This window comes from Chrysemys picta, chromosome 1 (assembly GCF_011386835.1).
Source record: "Chrysemys picta bellii isolate R12L10 chromosome 1, ASM1138683v2, whole genome shotgun sequence".
Taxonomy (NCBI): Eukaryota; Metazoa; Chordata; order Testudines; family Emydidae; genus Chrysemys; species Chrysemys picta.
This window is the reverse complement of record NC_088791.1, coordinates 306,847,203-306,862,253: the sequence shown is the minus strand read 5'-3', so window position 1 is coordinate 306,862,253 and position 15,051 is coordinate 306,847,203. Positions and strand designations below refer to the sequence as shown.

General features: G+C 42.4%; 2 protein-coding genes across 15 annotated transcripts in view; one reads left to right on the top strand and one right to left on the bottom strand.

Annotated features, from left to right (window-relative positions):
• Positions 1 to 13,061, top strand: part of BRCA2 (BRCA2 DNA repair associated) — an 80,212-nt gene extending 67,151 nt beyond the window's left edge. For 4 of the 10 annotated variants that reach the window (XM_024105103.3, XM_065594367.1, XM_065594359.1 and 1 more), the window contains 6 exons: positions 431 to 632; positions 2,485 to 2,651; positions 2,743 to 2,881; positions 10,031 to 10,287; positions 11,347 to 11,499; positions 12,244 to 13,061. In XM_024105103.3, coding sequence (XP_023960871.2) covers positions 431 to 632; positions 2,485 to 2,651; positions 2,743 to 2,881; positions 10,031 to 10,287; positions 11,347 to 11,499; positions 12,244 to 12,885 — 1,560 coding nt within the window. In that variant the 3' untranslated portion in view covers positions 12,886 to 13,061. Of the gene's footprint in view, positions 1 to 430; positions 633 to 2,484; positions 2,652 to 2,728; positions 2,882 to 4,512; positions 4,660 to 10,030; positions 10,288 to 11,346; positions 11,500 to 12,243 lie in introns of those variants that run through there. The other 6 variants (XR_010600911.1, XR_010600910.1, XR_010600912.1 and 3 more) reach the window with 5 other exon arrangements.
• N4BP2L2 (NEDD4 binding protein 2 like 2) overlaps positions 1 to 15,051 on the bottom strand; it is a 667,270-nt gene that overhangs the window by 497,046 nt on the left and 155,173 nt on the right. The gene's annotated exons all lie outside the window — the stretch shown is intronic.

Below are 15,051 nucleotides of genomic sequence, written 5' to 3'. Positions count from 1 at the left end.
CTCCAGCCTGTGTTTGCCATTTCTCCCAATCTTCATTCAAGCACAGACACTTAGCGACATGCCAAGTAGTGAGTAGTCCCATTGTGTCTATTATAAAGCAGAGCACATGCCTAAGCATTTGTAGGATCAGGGCTTTTGACTGTAATAAGACCATAGAGTCAGTGACTTTGACTTTGTCAATGTTTTGTAAAATGTATGTATTTATGGTGCTGTAAAATGCTTATTATTTGCATTCCAATAATACCTAGAGGGCCTAACCAAGATCGGGGCCCCTTTGTATGATAATATATAATAATAGTTCTGAAATCCTGTTATATTAATGAAATGAAAATTAATCTTGTATATTTAGAGAAGACTTTTTCAAAATCTATAACAGACTTTTTTACTGATAGACACATGAAGCTGAGTGGTTTGCCCTTTGTGGTTACAGGGATGTCTTAGTGAAGAGCAGTTAAAAGCCTTGACTACTCACAGGCAGATGTTGAATGATAAGAAGCAAGCTCAGATACAAGCAGAATTCAAGAAGGCTATAGAGTCTGCTGAACGGGAGGAACATGGTTGCTCCAAAAGGGATGTGTCTACTGTATGGAAGTTACGTGTTGTGGATTACAGAAAACAAGAAAAAGATGAAAGTTAGTACTGAAAAATGTAAACTTCAATTTTCACCATAATAGGCCAATTTAAGCACTTGGGATGGGGTGGAGATTAAAGATTAATAATCAAGGCATGGTCCAACACACAAACACATACGTTGCCTCAGTTTTTAATAAGGGTAATGAAGAGTTTAGGTAGTGGCAGGGTGGCTAATGGGAGTGAGGATATGGAAGTAGAAATTACCACATCAGAGGTGGAAGTCAAATTTAGCAGCTTAATGGGACTAAATGAGGGGGCCCAGATAATCTCCATTTAAGAATATTAAAGGAACTGGCACATAGTCAGGCTTGACCAAGCTCTGGCTGGGATGATTTAGTTGGGGATTGGTCCTGCTTTGAGCAGGGGTTTGGACTAGATCAGTGCTTCTCAAAGCTGGTCCACTGCTTGTTCAGGGAAAGCCTGTGACGGTCCAGGCTGGTTTGTTTATCTGCTATGTCCACAGGTTTGGCCGATCGCAGCTCCCACTGGCCGCGGTTCGCCACCCCAGGCCAATGGGGGCTGCGGGAAGGGCGGCCAGCACATCCCTCGGCCCGTGCCGCTTCCCACAGCTCCCATTGGCCTGAGATGGCGAACTGCGGCCAGTGGGAGCCGTGATCAGCCAAACCTGTGGACGTGTCAGGTAAACAAACCAGCCTGGACCGCCAGGGGCTTTCCCTGAATAAGCTGCGGACCGGCTTTGAGAAGCACTGGACTAGATGACCTCCTGAGGTCCTTTCCAGCCCTGATATTCTTTGATTCTATGAAATTGCAATCCCAATAATAAGGATTTTTATGAATCTGTAAACTCAGAGGTTGTACCCAATGACTGGAGAATTGCTAACGTAGTATCTATTTTTAAAATAGCAACAACAAAAAAAGTGATCCAAGAAACTACAATCCTGTTTGACCTCAATTGTATGCAAGGTCTTGGAACAAATTTTGAAAGAGAAAGTAGTTAAGGCCACAGAAGTAAGCAGTAATTGGGATAAAATATAGCATGGTTTTACAGAAGTTAGATTGTGCCAGACCAACCTGAATCCCCTTCTTTAAGAAAATAACTGATTTTTTAGACAAAGGAAATGCAGCAGATCTAATCTAACTGGATTTCAGTAAGGCATTTGGTATAGTTTCACATGGGAAATTATTAGTTTAATTGGAGAAGATGGAGATTAATTTGAGAATAGAAGGGTGAATAAGAAACTATTTAAAGGGGAGATTGCAACAAGTCCTCCTGAAAGGTGAACTGTCAGTCTGGAGGGAGGTTTCTAGCAGAGTTTCTCAAGGATCGGTCTTGGGACCAGTCTTATTTAACATTTTTATTGACGACCTTGGCGACTGTTAGCAGGAAATATCTCCAACAGCCAGTGAAACTAGGTGGGGAGGACTGAGTTATTACAGAGAATTCTTTCCTGGGTGTCTTGCTGGTGGATCTTGCCCACATCCTCTGGTTCCAACTGATCACCATATTTGGGGCTGGGAAGGATTTTTTCCCTGGATCAGATAAGCAGAGAGACTGCGGGTTTTCTGCCTTCCTCGGCAGCATGGGATATGGGTCACTTGCAGGTTTAAACTAGTGTAAAATGGCGGATTCTCTGTAACTTGATGTCTTTAAATCATGATTTGAGGACTTCAGTAACTCAGCCAGAGGCTCAGGGTCACAGGAGTGGGTGGGCAAGGTTCTGTGGCCAGCAATGTCGGAGGTCAGACTAGATTATCATGATGGCCCCTTCTGACCTTAAAATCTATGAGTCTATAAATTCAACTGAGTTACACCAAGGATGTCTTAAGTTGAATTTTTTTGAGGTCTCCATGTTACTGCATACTAATATGTTTTCTAATCTTACATTTTAGCCATTATATTGAGTATATGGCGTCCATTATTGGATGTATGTTCCCTGTTAAAAGAAGGTGGTCGGTACAGAATATACCAGCTAGTAGCTTCGCAATCCAAAGGCAAATCAGACACTCTTAATGTACAGTTGACAGCCACAAACAAAACTCAGTACCTCCAACTACAGGTAAAAACTTTTAACTGTAAATATGTGTATAACAGCATAAACAATTTATATAAGCTTGATGGCATAAATATTTAAAGTTCTATTTCTTCAGGCTTCGCAAGAGGTGCTGTTACAGATTTATATTCCAAGGAAGGCTCTGCAGTTCAGCATGTTGTTGGATCCATCTTTTCGACCAGCCTGTGCTGAAGTGGATTTAGTGGGATTTATAGTTTCTGTTAGCAAGAGAACAGGTATATTGCGCATTGTGTCCAAGTTTTTTCATGTTTAAACAGATCATATTAAAAATCTAACAACTTTCCAAGCTGATCTTGGTGTTGTACCTGCAGGTTTATAACTGTCTAATGTTTAGGTTAGACAGACCAAACCATAGAATCATAGAAATGTAGGGCTGGAAGGGACCTTGAGAGGTCATCAAGTCCAGCCACCTCTGCTGAGGGAGGACCAAGTAAACTTAGACCATTCCTGACTAGTGTTTGTCCAACATGTTCTTAACGGCCTCCAATTGTGAGGATTCCATAAAATCCCTTGGAAGCCTATTCCCTTACCCTTATAGGCTATGCCAGGGGTCGGCAACCTTTGGCACCCGGCTTGCCAGGGCAAGCCCCCTGGCGGGCCGGGCCGGTTTGTTTGCCACGTCCGCAGGTTTGGCCAATCGTGGCTCCCACTGGCTTTGGTTTGCTGTCCCAGGCCAATGGGGGCTGCGGGAAGCGGCGCGGGCCAAGGGATGTGCTGGCCGCCACTTCCCGCTGCCCCCATTGGCCTGGAGTGGCAAACCGCAGCCAGTGGGAGCTGCGATCGGCCAAACCTGTGGACGCGGCAGGTAAACAAACTGGTCCGGCCTGCCAGGGGGCTTATCCTAGCGAGCCGCATGCCAAGGTTCCAACCCCTGGGCTATGCCTACTCTAAGAAGTAAGAGTATGATTCCCCTGCCCATGTACACATAGTGATGCTAGCTCCCATCAAGCTAGCATGAATATAAATACCAGTGTAGCCATGCTAGCACAGGTAACAATAGCAGAGCTTAGCTGTACCATGTATAAACCCCTCTGAAACTACTGGGTATGTGCTGAGTTACATAGCCACCAGTTTCAGGTGGGTTTGTACTCAGCATGGCTTAGTCATGTCTCTGCTGCCACTACTAGTGCTACTGAAACTACACTACTATTTATACTCACACTAGCTTGATGAGTGCTATCATGATTATCTGTATGCGAACAGGGGATTCACACCCCTACCTTATCGTGCAGATATAGTCATAACTAGAAAGTTTTTATTTATATCTAACTTACCTCTCCCTTACTGCAGATTTAAGCCCATTACTTCTTGTCCTACCTTCAGTGGACATGGAAGACAATTGGTCACGTCCTCTTTGTAACAGCCCTTAATGTATTTGAAGTCTGTTGTCAGGTTGCCCCCTTACCCTCCCCCCAGTCTTCTTTTCTCAAGATTAAACAGGCCCAGATTAACCTTTCCTCATAGGTCAGGTTTTCTAAATCTTCTATTGTTTTTGTTGCTCTACTCTGGACTCTCTAATTTGCCCACATCTTTCCTAAAGCGTGGCACCCAAAACGGGATGAAGTTACTCCAGCTGAGGTCTTACCAATGCTGAGTAAAGTAGGACAGTTATCTCTTGTCTCTTACATACGGCTCTCCTGTTAATACACCATGGAATTATATTAGCCTTTTTCGCAACTGCATCACATTGTTGCCTTGTATTCCATTTGTGATCCATTATTACCCCCACATCCTTTTCAGCCTTATGCCACCTAGCCATTTATTTCCCATTGTGTATTTGTGCATTTGAGTTTTCCGTCTTGAATGAAGTACTTGTCTTTACTGAATTTCATTTTGTTGATTTCAGACCAGTTCTCTAATTTTTCAAGGTGGTTTTGAATTCCAATCCTGTTCTCCAAAGTGCTTGCAACCTCTCTCAGCTTGGTATCATCTGCAAATTTTATAAGCATACTCTCCACTCCATTATCCAAGTCATTAATTAAAATATTGAATAGTAAGTACTGACCCCTCTATGACCCCCCACTAGATAAGTCCTCCCAGTTTGGCAGTGAACCATTGATAACTTTTTTGAGTATGGTCTTTAAACCAGTTGTGCAACCGCCTTACAGTAATTTCATCTAGACCACAGTTCCCTAGTTTGCTTTTGAGAATGTCAGGTGGGACTGTCAAAAGCCTTACTAAAATCAAGATATATCAGGTCTATGGCTTCCTCCCTATCCACTAGGCCAGTAACCCTGTCAAAGAAAGAAATTAAGTTGGTTTGGTATGATTTGTTCTTGTTATTCCTTATAACCCTGTTATCCTCTAAGTCCTTACAAACTGATTGTGTAATAATTTGTTCCAGAATCTTTTCCAGTATCCAAGTTAGGCTGACTGGTCTATAATTCTCCAGATCCTCTTTTTTCCCCTTTTTTAAAGATGGGTACTATGTTTGCCCTTCTCCGTTCCTCTGGGACTTCACCCATCCTCCATGAATTCTCAAAGATAATTACTAATGATTGCTTCAGCTGGATCCTTAAGTACCCTAGGATGAATTTCCATCAGGCACTGGCAACTTGAACACATGTAACTTATCTAAATATTCTTCTTCGAGTACTTGCTCATGTCGATTCCATTCTAGGTGTGTGTGCGCCCACATGCGTGGTCGTCAGAGTATTTTGCCTTAGCAGTATCATTGGGGTCAGTTGTGGCGCCCCCTTGAGTGTTGCGCTCATGCGTTGGTATATCAGGCATTGCCGGCCCTACACCCTCTCAGTTCCTTCTTACCACCTGTGGTGGTTAGTCGGAGTGCCTTTCCTTGCATAGTAAGGGCTATTGGTTTCATCTCTTCTGAGTTCAAGCCTTACGGACTTGTAAATAGTTGTTTGTAGTAGTTAATGTTAAGTGTAGTTAGAAGTTAGAGTCCCAGCAGGGACTTCACACCAGAAAGGGCATGCCTTGTCTCTGAGGTTTAAGCTCTGCGCAGACTGTAACAAGCCTATGCCTGTAAGTGACCACCACAGCAGCTGCCTCAAGTGCTTGGGGGAATCGCATGTGAAGGACAAGTGTCATATTTGTAAACATTTTCGACCCAGGACTCAGAGTGTGGGATATTCATTTGAGGGCTCTCTTCATGGAGGCTGCCCTCCTTCCGGCTTCCAAGCCGTTCTGCCAAGACTCAACTCCTAGTGCCTCGGGGTGCAGCACACCCCCGGCACCACTCCCCATCGCCTGTGCCCAGAAAGAAAACTAAGAAACATGGTTCTCCAGCACTGGGCAAGAAAGGCCATGGGGCATCGGGCAAAGGACCCAGTTCGGGCCGCCCGGGAACTCCGGAGCCATGTGGACGTGCCTCCCCAGTCAGAGCCCTGAGCCCCTTAAAGGATCCACCACCATCTCCCAGGAGCGGTAGGGGACCCAAACTTGTGGTGACATCGACTCATTCCTAAGCTCCCCTGGCACCAAGAAAGCAGAGGCCTCGGCCCGCGCTGCAGGCACCACAGGAAGTGGCAAAGGCTCCTTTCAAGGGTAAGCCAGCCGCTAAGACCCCACCAGGGGTCAGTGGAGCACTGCTGATTCCCCAAGCCAAGGCAGCGCTCTCCGTCTCCGCGCCACAGATCTCTGGCATCGCAGCCCAGATCCTCTGGGGCTCACCCTTGGTCACCGGCACAGTGTTCGTGGTCCCCGCCATCTCGACGTGGATCATCTAGGGGGAGGCACCAGTCTCTGTACTACCAGCACCATTCATCTTCTCTGTGCAGATCTCCGTTGTTTACCCCATGGGAGTCCTCCCAGTCTCAATACCAATCCCCCCCCCCCCCCCCCCCAGCACCAGTCCCCCCGACACTGGCACCGATCCTCCCACTCCAAGCACCGGTCTTGGGTGGCGACAGTCAGCAGGCAGACACAGGCATTGACGGCCCCACCATGGTCACTGGGAGGGGATTCCCCTGGCATGGAAGAGCAGTTTAGTCCCTCACTGAGACTCCACCGGCGCAATTGGGCACCTGAGGCCGCATCGACATCTACGGCGCCGCCTTGACAGCATGGTCAGTGGCCTCCCCAGTGACTTTATTGGAGTGCGTGGGCCATGCTGGTGATGACAATGGCCCCTTTGCACCACTCATCTGCCACCACCTCAGAGCAACAGTTGACTGTACCAGCGGCACTGGGGTTGGTGCATGAAACACGCTTGGAGGTTGGGGTAGAGGAGACAGTGCCCACCCCAAACCCCCTACCCTCATGGGGGATGATGCCCGGGGGCTTCCCCCAGCAGTACAGTCGTCCGAGATTTACAGCCTGCTGACATGACTGCTTTTAGCAATAAGTAATAGTGGTTTCAGGCACTTTACTGGTTTGCCAAAATCTCCCCGTACACCCTATGGATACTGCTAAGGGAAAAACTTCTGGCACCGGTGAACGTGGCGAGCACACACACCTAATATGAAATGGACATGAGCAATATATCTCGAAGAACACCAGTTACGGAAAAGGTAGCTGTCTTTTCTCCTTCCCTGTTAAGTAGAGGACCTACCCTTTCTTTCATCTTGCTTCCTAATGTATTTATAGAACGTCTTCTTACTGCCTTTTATGTCCTTTGTTTGGTTTCACTCATTTTGTGCCTTAGCCTTTCTGATTTTGTCCCTATATGCGTGTGCTATCCTTTTATTATATCTCCTTAGCAAATCTTGCATGTTTCCATTGTTAGTAGGATTCCTTTTTGATTTTTCAGGTCATTTAAGAGCTCCTGATGGAGTGCTATTGGCTTCTTACTGTTTTTTCTCTTTCCTTTGAATTGGATTAGTTTATATTGTATCAGCTCTCCTGGACTCCTTTATCCTTCAGATTTTTTTCCCCATGGGACATTACCTACTAGTTTTCTGAGTTTGTTAGTCTCTTTTATTGAAGTCCATTGTCCTTATTGTGCTGCCCTAATTCCTTCCTTTCCTTAGACGCATGATCACTTCCATGATCACTTTCATCCAAATTACCTTCCACCTTCAGATTTGCCACCAATTCCTCTCTGTTGGTCAGAATCAAGTCTAAAATGGCTGTCCCTCTGGTTACTGCCTCAACTTTCTGAAAGAAAAAGTTATTCCAAATACATTCCAATAACTTACTGGAAATTTTGTGGTTTGCCATATTACATTTTCCAACAGCTGTCTGGGAGATAGTCCCCCATAACTACCAGGTCTTGGGTTTTGGATATTTTATGTTGTTTGCTCTAGAAATGGCTCATACACCACCTCCTCCTCCTCCTGATTTGGTGTTCTATAGTCCCACTATGATAAATCTGCTGATATGGACCTTTCACCATAGTATCTGAGGGCTGTCTGAGACTTTAGAAATAGTAACAACAATCTTTTTTCATTCCCTGCCATTTAGGAAAAATATCTTGATTAATTATTTGTTGGGGAAGAACTTAGTGGAAATGAGTTTTCTTTTTGTTTGGTCATTCTCATCTATTGCAGGAGTGGTTTCCTGTGTCTAGGTTCAATACCTGTGACATTTCTGTCTCCTATACTCATGAGCTCCCCTCTTGATCAGCAGTTGCATGGATCCAGTGGAACCTAGCTGTTGGAGGTGATGGTTGCAGAGAGACTGGTGATCTTATTGGTAACTAGGGAAAATCCTAGAGAGGGCTTTTGAATATCAAAACAAAGACCTGGAACTGGACTCTATTCAGTAATGAACTAGTGCAGAGAATGAATTGCACACAAGACTAATGTACTCAAGACAACCTTTCTTGCTAAGCAGATGAGCAGCTATATTTTCTACCAGTTAGACCTTTTTTAAGGTGTCTGGCTTCATTCCTAGATATAAGCAGAAGTAAACAAATCTGGAGGTCACAAATATTTGGTCTTTGTGGCAGTTCTGTTCCCAGTAGGATGCAGCACAATCTTCTGGACAGTTGCAGATAGAAATGGGCTTTTTTTTTTTTTTGCATGGTTATTTAGGCATCTGGTAGCACTGACTCCATCAGGGGGAACCCCAGGCTACAGACCAACTTTTAGTCTAAGGTCAGATGCCCTTGATAGTGGGGATGTTATAGCTGAGGCAAGTTCTTTGAAGCATTTCTCTCTCCCTGCCAACATGACTTCAGTCTTACCTGGGTTCAGTCAAGTGTTGATTACAACTAGGCATTGAGAAATCTGGGAAATAGAGCTGGCTTATATTTGACAAAAGGAAATGTAGAGCTGGTTGTTGTTGATGTACTGGTACAGCCTACGTCTCAGCCTGTGGTATCTCACCAGCTCTCTCCAGGACTTCATGTAGATGTTGAATAGTAAGGAGGAGAGGACTGAGTCTTATGAGACTCTACAGGTAAGGGCTCCAGAAGTGGAAGAACAATTGCCCATAATCGTCTTGGTTTGGACATAGAGGAAGGACATTTCAATATCTGGTGATCAGCGCTATCAAACACTGCAGATAGGCACAGCAGGATGAGTATGGCTTTATTTTACTTGTCAGTGGATAGATCATCTACTAGAACAAGGAATGTCTTGATACCATGCCCTGACCTGAAGTTGACCTATTAAGTCTTCCCTCTCCAGTTTCTTCGAGAATATTGTGCTGCCAAACCTCTTTTCCTTTTACTGCTTTATCACCAGTCCTGCTGCTGCTTTCTTCCTTTTCTCGTAGAAACAATAAAGCTGTAAGGTTGTCTTCAGAGATTGCTTGCAATGGTATTATCTTCAACTCTCATCTCTGAAGCCCTGAATTGTTCTGCTAAGCTTGATGTGTTTTCTTTCACATAGAAATTAATTAGACAACTACTAAGGGATCTTTACCAGAAGTTGTTTGTGAAGCATTCTGCTTGCAGATTGTAAAGTATTTTATTCATTTTTGAATAGAGATTTCTCACTGTTCTTTTACTTTCATCTCCTGGTTTAGTCAACTACTACTTTGCAGGCATAATTTTTGTTTCTACACAAAAGTTGTGGCTTGTAACTTTTAAAAAAAAATTGATCATTTATACGTATCCTTCAAATTTTTGCAGTAACCTGGTACAAGGACTTACAATGTTTTTTAAATGACCTAAGGCACTTTACCCCACTAGACAGCATAGACCTTTTAAATATTAATTTGAGTCCCAGACGCATTTGACTTGAAAGGTATTAAAGGCAAAATTCTGCTCTGTTATCCCAGTGTAAATATAGAGTACAGTAACTCTACTGAAGTCAGTGGAATTACAGCAGATTAACACTAGTGTTATTAAGAGCAGAATCTGGCCCTAAGTAAATAAAAATCATTTTGCAAGTTGAAGGCTTCCTTTCTTTGAACTTTGGAAAAACAACCCAAAAGTAATAGTAGAACAGGTGTTTTTCTATGAAAACATTTGTCCAAACTGCATGTATCATTTCAGTTTAATTAAAACTTTTTAGGTTTCACTACTCTGGTATATTTGTCAGATGAAGATTATAATCTAGTGGCCATCAAGATCTGGACAGACCTTAAGCAACTTGCTATTGAAGACATAATAAACCCTTTTACACTGATTTCTGCAAGCAATCTTCAGTGGCGATCTGAATTCAAATCAGAAATTCCTACGTTATTTGCTGGAGACCTTTCCATATTCTCGGCAAGTCCAAAGGATCGCTATCTTCGAGAGAGATTTAATAAACTGAAGAACACAACAGAGGTAAAGTGATGGATTTTTTAATACAATAGTTATTAGTATAGGATAGTTTTTTTCATTATAGAGTCCATAAACACAGGTAATACTCTGACCAACCTATGGTAACACTGATAATATTCAGTTTGATTGATGGGATTTTTGCAGGGGGATTGTTTGTTTTAATTCTGGAGGAGCCTCCATATCACTCATGGAGTTCCTTCATTTTTCTTGGCTTTTCACTACTATCCTCAAGGGCACTGTCAGGGTCATCATCCTCTGCTCAAGAAAAGTAGAATAGTTTTCTATATGGAACCAGTCATTACCACTTTTAATTGGCTGAAGTTAAAGATACGAGAAGTACACTGCTTTGTACAGTTGAGCCCATTTGTTAATAACAGTTTGCTATCATAATATTTTTGCAGTGACTGCAGTTTTCCAACTGAACTGTGTCAAGTGGAATATGAAATCAACAAAGCCTGCATTTTCTCCCATTTATTTAGTTTTCTTTCAAATTTATACAAATATACACAAACAATTAGAATTACTCTTCAAGTAGCAAAACTTTGTACTATGTCATTGCTCTACCAAGCTGTTGTTTCATATAGCTAGTATATATAGAAAATAATATAAATATTTGAAAAATCATCGATAGTACCTGAAATAATTGGTATTAACTACAGTTTGGCACAGGAAGCCAGAAATTTGTAATTCATATTGAATAGGAAATCATTTCATGTCAGTTGATACTAAACAAGCACATTTATTTTGATTTAGATTATTAGGCATGGGGGAAAAGTTTATTTTTTTCCCCCCATTAACAGTAACTAAGTAGGATTTACAGTATTTTACATTGTTCTCTAAGAGCTGCAGTAATACCTTTTTTTTTTTTTTTTTTTTTTTTTTTTTAAATTCACAATTTGAATTAGTAACTTGAATTACTAGCCAGGAGACAAGCATGGTAATGTTCACAAAGATCTGTTTAGCATTATTGTTTCAGTAGTGAATATAATCTCAGATGTTATATTTTATACACATTTTAAAAACCCACAACCTCCTTACATTTTTCTCTCTTCTGTCTTGTAGAATGTAAATTGCTTTTGCAATGATGCAGAACGCAAACTGATGAATTTGCTTCAAATAAATGACCCACAACCATATAACGTATCTAAAAAGTGTGGCTTAGATCACCTTTCTCCTTCCTGGAAATCAGGCCCTAATGCAGAAAATAAATATCTGGTAAGTTTATTGAAGTGTAAGATCAGTGTTTCCTTAGACATTTCATAGCTGTTTGAACCAGTATATGCAAACTAGTCTGGGGGTGGTACTTCTCTAGAACTGTTCACAATCTCAAGGACTGAAATAATCGCCTCCCACTGTTTTTAGTTCCTGGAGTGCTGTGGTAACCCTCCTCCAGGGAACAGAGTACAATCCCTAGCCCAAAATGTTCCATATAACACTAAAAAAGTCAAATAAAGTGGTCTCAAGATATGCCTTTGTTCATCACATGTGTTACACTTCCTAACTAACTTTTATCTGAAACAAACTAAAGATCAGCTCCCAGCTTTCAGTGCAAGAGCAACATACCTTGTTTTCCTTTTCTGTCTCCCTACTTCCCTACCTCGTATTTTTTCAACCTCTTGTCATTTAGAATATATTAGGTCAGCCTGTCTTTTCATAGCTGGTCAGGCATTTTATGAATCCTCATCATCTGATGGAAGAGGTTTCACATATGGGAAGTTTAGATTTGCAATACAGTGCCAAACTGTTCTCTACCTTAATCTGTAGAGAGTCATACAACTTTTTGCTACTAACTTCAGCTTGGGATTGCTAGCCACTACCAGAAGATCGACTAATGTGCTCAGACATAAATGAGGGCACAGTATTGTTTGTCCAATTTCCTATTGTATGTAGAAATAATAGGAAATTAAAGAAAATAAGGTGTTTGACTCAACATTAAAACTTTTTTTTCTTTTTAATTAGATTTCCTATCCTAATAGCGAAATACAGTATCAGAGGTCTCTGCCAGACAGCAAGCGTGACCTGAAACTTGTTGTACAAGGATCAGAACAAATGACCCCACATGCTTCTTATAGTGAAGAACCCCCCAAGAACTGCAAAAAAAGAAAAGCTCTGGACCTGCTCTGTAAAATACCTTCCCCTCCTCCAGTGACACCAATGAATTCATTTGTTTCTCCATCTTTGAAAAAGGCTTTTCAGCTACCACGAAGCTCTGGTGTTCAGTTTAACAAATCACTGAAGAGAACAAATCCTAACTCTGGTCATATCAACTCCTTTAAAAGGACAAATGAAACTGCCCCTCTTCCTGAGAATGACTTGGTTGCCGATGAAGAACTTGCAATGATAAACACACAAGTGCTCTTGTATAGTTTGCCAGAAGAAAAGAAGATTGATTGTGTGGATGAATCCACCAGTGCAATATCCAGTGATCCATCAGATCACCTTTTACTCAAAAATAATTCTCCTAAGTCTGCTGTAGGAACAAAAACTTCACAAAACAGTACTGAAGGAGCTGAGGCTTCTGGGAAAGACACAAGGGAAACTGAGAGCTTATTAGTAATCCAAAAGAAGCTACAAAGGCTAAGAAAACGAAAATGCTACTAAATGCATATGTACAGTACTGTATATACTTCATATTTAAATGATTTTTTTACTCTTTGCACATTGTAAACATTTATACAGTACCTAATTGTATTTAATAATGCACATCTATATTGCAAAAACAAAGGTTTAATAAATAGCATTTACTCTATTGAATAGAAAACCTTAGAGTTGAACAAGAATGGTGCAGTTTTTATCCATTAAGATCTCCTTCATACCAGTATATTACAGCAGCACTGCTCACAATGGTGTAGTTAAAGGTCTGCCAACGTTTAGTCGTGAACCCGTATTTTTGAACCTGATGTATTGATAAAGTAGAATAGAATATTTGTTTTAAATTAAACCGTTGGCTTTTCTCACTTTCTTGGATTATCAGGGAAGTCATTAGAATGTATTTACAGTATTTAGCTGCTGAATCTAGAATCCCAGAGATATTGTTGGACTCAGCATACTGCAATAGAGGTAAATTATAAGACACTATTTCCAACAGAGTTAACATCCTTACCTTTTCTGTACTTCTCTAGTGTTAAGATGTCAAAAGGCAGCCATAGTTTTGATGCATCGATTGATAGGAAAATCTGACATCTGCTGTGAAAGGATTATCAGAGGCCTTGGCTACACTGGCAATTCACAGCGCTGCACTTGCTGCGCTCAGGGGTGTGAAAAAACATCCCCCCTGAGCGCAGCCAGTGCAGCGCTATAAAGCGCCAGTGTAATCAGCGCCTGCAGCGCTGCACGCTCGCTCACAGCACTGCAAGCTATTCCCCTCGGAGAGGTGGAGTACTTGCAGCGCTGCGAGAGCGGCGTGACTACACTCGTGCTTCACAGCGCTGCCGCGGCAGCGCTGTGAATCCGCGAGGGTAGCCAAGGCCAGACCCTCAAGCAGGTAGAACACACATGTTTTCTTGGTAGTATATCTACTACTAGTAGTTGTTGGATGAAGAGATCACCTAGAACTGTAAATCATGAAAGGGGCTCAAATCTTCTTCATTTATTTATAACATGTAAACAATCAAATTCACTTGCCTGGAACATATCCTTCAACTCCAGGGTTGAATACATATTTTTACTGACCACTTTTATTTTAGTTCCGGTTGTACATACCAAGTGAGGTTTGTCAGAGCTTGATTTCCCCATAACAAATCACAAAGATTCACTAGAGGGAGAAGCTGCCTCCCTGGATAGGGCTACTTGTCTGACTGCAGCTTTTCCTCCTCAACCGCCTTCCTCCCACCATGTCCTATTGGTAAGAAGGGGTAAGGATTGTCTGAAAAATTAAGCTAGCAACTCTGGCAAACCTCCTGCAGAGACCTGCTATGACCATTAGCAAGTTGGACTGGGACTCCTGTTGTTGTCATGCTTAAAGGAGGACTATAGGGAACATGGTGGGGTGTAAACGGACTCACCACTGACTCACTAATACTGCTGTTGCACACCTTTTCCCAGTTTCCTGTCCCTAATGAGTATCTGGCTCCCTACTTTGCAGTTATTTATAAGTGGTAGAGTGGAGATCCTCTGTAGCATAATGTTCGAGGTTTGTCACAGCACAAACCTGCTTCTCCCCACCCAATAGAAACACCATTTTCCCCATAAAACATCAGCTCTCCTTCAGTGACTGCTATGGAAAGCCCAGCTCCCCCACACAAACATTGCTGCTTCTTCCTCCATGCCACCTACCTACCCTCTCCACCCTTCCATGTCTACTTGCACAAACACTGCTGCTTCTCCCTCTATGCTGCTCACCATCCACTCTGCCCCTCCCATGTCCACAATCGTTCTATGCCATGCCTCTTCTGTTCCAATCCAATCCCTCAACTCCTGCTGTCCTCCCCACTTCCTCCAGGTCTGTGCACCAAAATAACTCAGTACTGCCCCCTGCCCAACACTCCCCATTCCTCTACTTTTAAAAGATTCCTCAAGGTGTACAGATATGAAGGTAAAAGCTGTTCTAAGCACAGCTTCTATGTTTATTCATCACTAACGGGTTAATGCTTGTACCTGTGAAATTCAGAGGTGGTCCAATGTTGCTGGAAGCTCCTGGACTAAGCCCTACATTTCAGCTCAGACTACCAGATCTTCTGCCTCTAGCTGCACAAGTTGGTGGTTCAGTTTCTCCTGACCATTTTGATTTATAATTTTAATTTTTATTTGTTCTTGTGCAGTAGCAAT